This window comes from Phyllopteryx taeniolatus, chromosome 4 (genome assembly GCF_024500385.1).
Source record: "Phyllopteryx taeniolatus isolate TA_2022b chromosome 4, UOR_Ptae_1.2, whole genome shotgun sequence".
Classification (NCBI taxonomy): domain Eukaryota; kingdom Metazoa; phylum Chordata; class Actinopteri; order Syngnathiformes; family Syngnathidae; genus Phyllopteryx; species Phyllopteryx taeniolatus.
This window is the reverse complement of record NC_084505.1, coordinates 1,369,387-1,378,545: the sequence shown is the minus strand read 5'-3', so window position 1 is coordinate 1,378,545 and position 9,159 is coordinate 1,369,387. Positions and strand designations below refer to the sequence as shown.

The window sequence follows — 9,159 nt, the reverse complement described above, 5'->3', positions numbered from 1 at the left end:
GGGTTGGACTCCGCCAAGGCTGCCCTTTGTCACCGATTCTTTTATGGACAGAATTTCTAGGTGCAGCCGAGGCATAGAGGGGGTCCGGTTTGGTGGCCTCAGTATTGCATCTCTGCTTTTTGCAGATGATGTGGTTCTGTTGGCTTCATCAAGCTGTGATCTCCAACTCTCACTAAAGCGGTTCGCAGCCGAGTGTGAAGCTGTGGGTCGTGACCGAAAGAACAAGATCCCCCGGATACAAGCGGCCGAAATAAGTTTCCCCCGCGACCGACCTCGGATAAGCGGTAGAAAACGAATGAATGGATGGATGGATGAGTGGATGGGTGGATGGATGGATGGGATGTTTTGTTATTACCCTGTGTGCTCCCTCTGGTGATTCCAGGGTAGTGGAGTTCCGGTTTTGGAGGAGGAGCTTCAGAATCACATGACTGGCTCTCTTGCCTATCCAGACTTGATTTGGACTGAAATGATGAAACACAACACAGTTAAATATGTCTAGTTTCAGGGCTAATCAACAACCAAATAGGACGTAAATCAGTATAAAGTTAACATTCGCCCCTGTAGACCCACCCACAGCACGGAACTTCAAGGTCTGGTGCTATGGTTGTGTCCTGAGGTGGTCCTGAGCAATGACATTTTGATAGATATTGTCAATCTCAACTCCACCCATTGCATGGGGTCTGGAACCAAACAGCCGTAAACAGTGTGCACGCAACTTTAGGTGTTGAGCAGCTTGTTGATAGCGACGAGAAGTGTCAAGTGGCGGTGAAATTTGCTAAGGAAAAAAATCAAGAGTTGCAATGCAAAAGCTGTCCTACAGAAAGACAAAAATGGAGGCACGCCTACTAGCAGACTGCCTCTCATGGCATTGTTTGATGGGGGATTTCCTAACCCTGCAAAACCAAAGAACGACCACATAAAATTTGTCAAAAATAAAGGTTTATTTGCAGAAACCGTGGACAAATGTAAATGTGAAGGGAGCTTGTCTATTTTGAGAAAAGGATATTGAAATGTTATTTATTAATTTATGATTATCATTATATATATTTATGTTTGTATGATATTTAATGTGTTTTATGTTTATACTGATGTACAGCACTTTGTTCCAGCTGCAATAGTTTTTTTAAAGAGCTCTAAGTTCAGTTGTATTTTACAGTTTATTTTTTGTAGCATTCTGAGTGAATAAAGCAAGATAACTAATACAAAGCAATATAAATAATATTTGACAATGTATTTTTAATTAGTAATTCATTTCAAACATAATTGGACAATTAATTATTTGAAACACCAAAAAATTTGAGGGCCTACTTGGGCACCGAAAGAGCTGGCTCTTTAAGGAGCCGAGCCTAAAGAACTGTGAATTGCTCTCTTGACGATGTAATGTTACTGTAATGGCTCAACAAGCATGCCGTTTTTGTTTTCCTGAAAAGCGATGGTTCTGGAGATGCGAGGAATCTGACTGATGCCAGCGATATGCATGTACATACATACTGTATTATATACAGTACATATACAGTGGGTACGGAAAGTATTTAGACCCCCTTAAATTTTTCACTCTTTGTTATATTGCAGCCATTTGCTAAAACCATTTAAGTTAATTTTCCCCCTCAATGTACACAAAGCACCCCGTATTGACAGAAGAAAACTGAATTGTTGACATTTTTGCAATTTATTAAAAAAGAAAATCTGAAATATAAGTATTCAGACCCTTTGCTCAGTATTTAGTAGAAGCACCCATTTGAGCGAATACAGCCATGAGTCTTTTTTCACGCCTGGATTTAGGGATCTTCTGCAATTCCTCCTTGCAGTTCCTCTCCAGTCCTGTCAGGTTGGATGGTGAACTTTGGTGGACAGCCAATTTCAGGTCCCTCCAGAGATGCTCAATTGGGTTTTGGTCAGGGCTCTGGATGGGCCATTCAAGAACAGTCGCAGAGTTGTTCTGCAGCCACTCCTTCGTTATTTTAGCTGTGTGCTTAGGGTCATTATCTTGTTGGAAGGTGAACCTTCGGCCCAGTGTGAGGTCCTGAGCACTCTGGAGAAGGATTTCGTCAAGGATATCCCCATACGTGGCCGCATTCATCTTTCCTTTGATTTCTACCAGTCGTCCTGTCCCTGCAACTGAAAAACACCCCCACAGCATGATGCTGCCACCCCCATGCTTCACTGTTGGGCTGTTGGGACTGTATTGGAATGGAATCACCTTTTATTGTCATGAACATGCATGCATGCACACGAAATTTGTTCTCTGCATTTAACCCATCACAGTGAACACATACACGTTAGTGGAACACACTGGAGCAGGGGGCAGCTGAAGTGCCCGGGGAATTGGACAGGTGATGAGCAGTGCCTGGTTTTCGCCACACATACCGGTTAGAATTAAGGCCAAAATGTTCTATTTTGGTCTCATCAGACCAGATAATCAAATTTCTCACCATCTTGGAGTCCTTCTGGTGTTTTTTTTAGCAAACTCCATGCAGGCTTTCATGTGTCTTGCACTGAGGAGAGGCTTCCGTCGGGCCACTCTGCCATAAAGCCCCGCTTGGTGGAGGGCTGCAGTGATGGTTGGACTTTCGAGAACTTTCTCCCATCTCCCGACTGCATCTCTCGAGCTCAGCCACATCTTTGGGTTCTTTGTTACCTCTCTCACCGAGGCTCTTCTCCCCCGATTGCTCAGTTTGGCTGGACGGCCAGCTCTAGGAAGGGTTTTGGTCGTCCCAAATGTCTTCCATTTAAGGATTATGGAGGCCACTGTGCTCTTAGGAACCTTAAGTGCAGCAGAATTCCTATTGTAACCATGGCCAGATCTGTGCCTCATCACAATTCTGTCTCTAAGCACTTCAGGCAGTTCCTTTGACCTCATGCGATATTAGCCATTCGAACTGCTCTAAGTGCTAGAGGACTCTGCATCTTTTTGCACAATTGTTGTTTGTTGTTGTTTTTTGTCAATGTCTTTATGTCTCCAAAGTGTTCTGTAAATTGACTGTCTGTTGTACTAGAGCGGCTCCAACTACCGGAGACAAATTCCTTGTGTGTTTTGGACATACTTGGCAAATAAAGATGATTCTGATTCTGATGATTCTCATTTTCTCTGACATTCACTGTGAGCTGTAATGTCTTATATAGACAGGTGTGTGGCTTTCCTAATTAAGTCCAATCAGTATAATCAAGCACAGCTGGACTCCAATAAAAGTCTAGTACCATCTCAAGGACCCATCCATCCATTTTCTACCGCTTATCTGAGGTCGGGTCGCGGGGGCAGTAGCTATAGTAGGGACGCCCAGACTTCCCTCTCCCCAGCCACTTCATCCAGCTCTTCCGGGTGGATCTCAAGGATGATCAGAAGAAATGGACAGCACCTGAGTTAAATATATGAGTGTCACAGCAAAGGTTCTGAATACTTATGGCTGTGTGATATTTCAGTTTTTCTTTTTTAATAAATCTGCAAAAATATCAAAAATTCCGTTTTTTCTGTCAATATGGGGTGCTGTGTGTACATTAATGAGGAAATAAAAAGGAACTTCAATTATTTTAGCAAATGGCTGCAAAATAAAGTGTGAAAGTTTTAAGGGGTCTGCGTACTTTCCATACCCACTGTATGTACGTGTTTGTGTGCACGCATGCGGCTGTGTGATTTTTTTTTTCCTCTGAATGGAAGTTACTTCATATGTGTGAATAAAAACGTTTACAACTTCCTTGGTAATATGAGTCCAATGTGTGCACAATCTTGGTGGAATTTTCAAAAAAAAAAAACATGGACTTAATACCTCTAGGATCCTCCACAACAAATACATTCATGAAAAAACTATTCATGACTAAAATACATGACCTATTCTACTGTTCACACTCCTCTTCTGACAATTTTTTTTCATTTTGCCCGATTTAGGTTGAGTTTTTTAGTGCAAGTAGTGACAAAAATGTCATGGTAATTTTTAGGGGGTCCGCTTAGAGAACACTTTGGAATTTCGGCCCGTATGTGCTGAAGAGTGGATATTTTTTACTAAAACATCAGCAAATCGGGTAAGGGTTCAACCGAATAGCAAATGAAACGTAAAGCTGGATTGTCGCGGTGGAAATCCATATGAGGACGCAAAAGATGTCATAAAATGTGGCTTTTCTGGGTGTGTATAGACATTCCGCGTGGGGTTTAGTATACCCTATTAAATTTGTAGCAATTGGTAATTTCCAAAAAGTCAAACATCATTGAGTTTTCAGGGCGAAATTGAAAGTATAAATGAGTGCTTTTGCAAGCAGACGTCTGTGCCGCACATACAGTCCCTTCCAAGCTTCTTCCGATTAGTTTGGATGCATTTTTCTGTAAATTGCCAGAAATGGTTTTGTACACTTCAGAATTCATTCTGCTGCTACCATCATGAGTTGCATCATCAGTCAAGACTAGTAAGCCTGTACCAGACGCAGCCATGCAAGCCCAAGCCATGACATTAACTTCCACCATGCTTCCCAGATTAGCTTGTGTGTTTTGGATCACAAGCAGATCCTTTCTTTCTCCATACTTTGGCCTTTCCATCACTTTGGTAGAGGTTAATCTTGGTGTCATCAGTCCACAAATCTTTGTTCCAAAACTTTTGTGGCTCATCTCTGTACTTCTTTGCAAAATCCAATCTGGCCGTCCGATTCTTTTTGCTGATGAGTGGTTTGCATTTTATGGTATGGCCTGTATATTTCTTTTCTCAAAGTCTTCTTGGTACAGTGGATTGTGATACCTTCACCCCTGCCCTGTGGAGGTTGGCAGTGATGTCACTGACTGTTTTCTTTGGATGTTTCCTCACAACTCTCACGTTTCTGTCATCAACTGCTGTTGATACCCTTGGCTGACCTGCTCGATGTCTATTGCTCAGTACACCGGAAGTTTCTGTCTTTTCAGGACATTCCAAATTGTTGTATTGGCTATGCCCAATGTTTGTGCAATAGCTCTGATCGATTTTCGCTCTTCTCTCAGGTTCAAAATGGTTTGCTTTTCTCCCGTAGACAGCTCTCTGGTCTTCATGCTTTCTTAACAGCAAATGCAGTTTTAAGAGGTGAAACCCATAGCCAAAAACAAGCACTATGTAATGTTTAAGCAATCAATTTAAAAGGCAACACCTGAGCAACAATAAACACCCATCAGCCACATGTTCCAATACTTTTGCTCACTTGAGTGGGTTCAAACAAAAGGTGCTCTGTCCTGAGTTGTTTAACACATCTAAATTTAAATCCCATTAAATAAAATCTGGAATTCAGAACTTTTGTCTCATATTCATCCTTTGATCTGAAACCCAAATGTATTCAGTATACAACAAAAAATAAAGAAACTGACATTGCCATTCCAGTATTTTTGGAGGGGACACAAAATGGATGGATGGACGGACTGTACTTGTACGCTACACTCTCTTTGCTCATATAGGGTTGGCACTGGGTCATGAAACCTATAAGCCAATGTGGCTAAACAGTATCCAGTCCTGCTCATCATTATTGGCACCCATGAAGTTTCAGTACTAAATGTGGAATATCTCCTGAAGAAAATGAATCAAGTGAAACAACATGGTTCTACAGAGAACTTTGTTTGATACAACCATTTGAAAATCTTTTTTGTTTTTTGGGAGGGGCCTGAAATCTGCCATTGGGGATGAGAACCCTGCAAATGTTCAAGAGCTTGAACCTTGAACAAATTACAAAGGAAAAGTGGACACACATTGAAACAAGCTGTGAGCATGCTGTGACAACGCAAGAGATTTCCAAAGATGAAAAACATGGCAGTGCCCCTTGCATAGACCTGGAAAAGCAGCTACTACAAGAGAAAATTTCTCTTTTCACAGTCTTTTTCCTTTTTCAGGGGTGGACTGTGGCATTGTTGTTTTCCCTTTTCCTTCACCGGCTTGCTAACAGCGGTAACTCACAGAGAGCCACTTGAGATTCCTGCAGCTCCGTCAACGCCAACTCATCTGTCATGGAGGATCCTAGCCCCCGCGTTGAGCTTTTCGACTGATCAAGTCTGATTCTCAATAAACCTCAACTATAATACCACAGCGGAAGCTTAAAAACTCCACTGTGACACAGTAAAACTGTTCCGGCATAAAAGGGATACAGATTTTCCATTCTGCTTGACCTAACAGCCGAACAGGACAAAAAAAAAAAAAAAAGGCAACATCAATAAGAATTCATCTTATCAAAAAGAACAGATTTTCTACAAGACAGACAAACTTTGAGTACAATAATAAATCAGGCAAATTTCTTCCAAACCAACTTCAGCGCAAGAAAGAAAAGTAATTAATTACAGCCATTCAAGATTCAAACGACAACTGTACACAGTCACCGCTATAAATAAATGAAATATTTTACAATTATTATAGCAGCTTATACACATCTTCGAACAACCCAAACCAAAAGGAAATTGAAACTGTTATTAAGGATCTCAACATTCCTCAATTACATACAGAAATTAAAGACAGTTTTGATGTTCCTTTAACCAACACAGAATTACATAATGCATTAAAAAAATATGCTATCGGGACGAGCGCCTCCGTCGAATTCATTAAATATTTCTGGCCAATACTAGCACCTCTATTTTTCAGAACAGTCAAGGAGATAAACGATAAAGGTCAAATAAGTAGCCATATGAACACAGCTTCAATTAAATTATTGCTAATGTTCGGCAAATACCCCACTCTCCCGGCTAATTATTGGCCCTTATTATTGATTAATGTAATGTAATGTAGAGCAATGGTGAGTGTGGTCAGGAAGTGAAGAAATGGGTCCAAGCAGGTTGGAACGGGTGGAGGAAGGTGTCAGGTGTGTTATGTGACAGAAGAGTCTCTGCTAGGATGAAGGGCAAAGTTTATAAAACAGTGGTGAGGCCAGCCATGATGTATGGATTAGAGACCGTGGCACTGAAGAGACAACAGGAAGCAGAGCTGGAGGTGGCGGAAATGAAAATGTTGAGGTTCGCTCTTGGAGTGACCAGGTTGGATAAATTAGAAATGAGCTCATCAGAGGGACAGCCAAGGTTCGATGTTTTGGAGACAAAGTTAGAGAGAGCAGACTTCAATGGTTTGGACTCATCCAGAGGAGAAATAGTGAGTATATTGGTAGAAGGATGATGAGGATGGAGCTGCCAGGCAAGAGAGCTAGAGGAAGACCAGAGAGAAGGTTGATGGATGTCGTGAGGGAAGACATGATGGCAGTTGGTGTTCGAGAGGAGGATGCAGGAGATAGGCTTACATGGAAAAGAATGACGCGCTGTGGCGACCCCTAACGGGACAAGCCGAAAGGAAAAGAAGAAGATTACTGATTAATGTAGATATCAAGATTATCTCGAAAGGCCTTGCAGCAAGACTTGAAAAGGTACCCCCGTCGATAATCGACAATGACCAGACAGGTTTCATTAAAGGTAGAAGTTCCATAAATAACGTCAGATGTTTATTAAATTTCATAAGCATGTCATAGCGTAAAAATCTAAATGCAATCATCATGTCACTTGACGCAGCGAAAGCTTTCGGTAAAGTTAACTGGGTTTTCCTGTTTGCAGTACTTCACAAATTTGGCTTTGGAGACTCATTTATACATTGGATAGCAACATTATACAACTCTCCGAAAGCGACAGTCACCACGAATAGCTTCACATCACAAAGTTTTACTTTACAAAGCGGAACCAGAGTATGATGTCCACTCTCACCAATGCTATTTGCAATATTCATTGAACCTCTTGCTACTGCTACACATCAAAATGCTAACATTAAAAGGTATCTGCTCGCCAGTAACAGAACACTAAATCAATCTGTATGCTGATGATATTCTTTATTTACAGGAACCCAAGTATTCTCTTCAGGCATTTCTGGAAAAAATCTCATCTGATTTAAGACACTGGAATAATATACATCACTACTGGGAAGAATAGCCACAATAAAAATTAAAACCTTACCTCAAATAAATTAATTATTCTTAATGATTCCATTTAAACCCACATTTAAATGGTTTCAAACATTAGATTCTGCCATAAAAAAAATTTTTAGAATTAGTTTATCCACTCTTCAGAAAGGTAAACAGGAGGGAGGCCTAAATGCTCTCAACTTTAAACACTATTATTTAGCTAAACTATTACAATACCTCATCAAATGGATGCACCACAATGAGGAGCATCATTCTTGGCTGGTAAAGAAGGAGCTAAGCCTAAAGGTGAAGCTCTCAATTTACCGGTCGATCTACGTTCCTACCCTCACCTATGGTCACAAGCTGTGGGTCAAAGAACAAGATCCCGGATACAAGCGGCCGAAATGAGTTTCCTCCGCAGGGTGTCCGGGCTCTCCCTTAGAGATAGGGCGAGAAGCTCAGTCATCCGGGAGGATCTCAGAATAGAGTCGCTGCTCCTCCACATCGAGAGGAGCCAGATAAGGTGGCTGGGGCATCTGATTCGGATGGCTCCCGGACACCTCCCTGGTGAGGTGTTCCAGGCACGTCCCACCGGGAGGAGACCCCAGGGACGACCCAGGACACGCTGGAGAGACTACATCCTTCGGCTGGCCTGGGAACGCCTCGGGATCCCCCCGGAAGAGATGGATGAAGTGGCTGGGGAGAGGAAAGTCTGGGCGTCCTTGCTAAAGCTACTGCACCCGTGACACGACCCGGATAAGGGGTAGAAAATGGATGGATGGATGGATGGATATTGAATTGTGGGGGAGAGAATAGCCATAGCCCCCCCTATAATTACCATAACATCGGTTGTAATTTACATAGCATATGTATAGCTTTTCACATTACTATATTTTAGCATTAACATAATTTTGTTTTATGTGCAGGTTTTACAGTAAACTACAACTGGCAAAACAGCTTGAAGCAAGTACGTTTTGCCTCTCATTTTAAGAATTGTTCATCATCTGCCAAACTGCACACAGGCACTCATTAAAAAAAATGGTACTGAAAAGACTATTTGAAGGCAAGTTCCTACGATGTGACTATTTTGCACATGCACAATGTGATGATGCTCAAACGAGATATTGTGCCGCTCTAATAAATGGATAAATAGTGTAGATGGATGGATGGACGGACAGACGGACAGACAGACAGACAGTGCTGTGAAAAACAAATAGCCCCTTTCTAAAATTCTTACTTTTTTGCATACTTTCCCAAAATAGATAGATACGTTTGATAGACACCCATGAATACCCA

The 9,159-nt window shown here is 41.7% G+C and overlaps 1 protein-coding gene across 6 annotated transcripts in view; it reads right to left on the bottom strand.

Annotated features, from left to right (window-relative positions):
- Nucleotides 1–9,159, bottom strand: part of LOC133477376 (palmitoyltransferase ZDHHC5-A-like) — a 156,351-nt gene that overhangs the window by 86,858 nt on the left and 60,334 nt on the right. For all 6 annotated transcript variants that reach the window (XR_009788322.1, XR_009788323.1, XR_009788324.1 and 3 more), the window contains exon 8: nt 356–461. Coding sequence is in view for 2 of the 6 variants with exons in the window: in XM_061772026.1 (XP_061628010.1) it covers nt 356–461 (106 nt within the window). In the remaining 4 variants the exon portion in view is untranslated. The remainder of the gene's footprint in view (nt 1–355; nt 462–9,159) is intronic.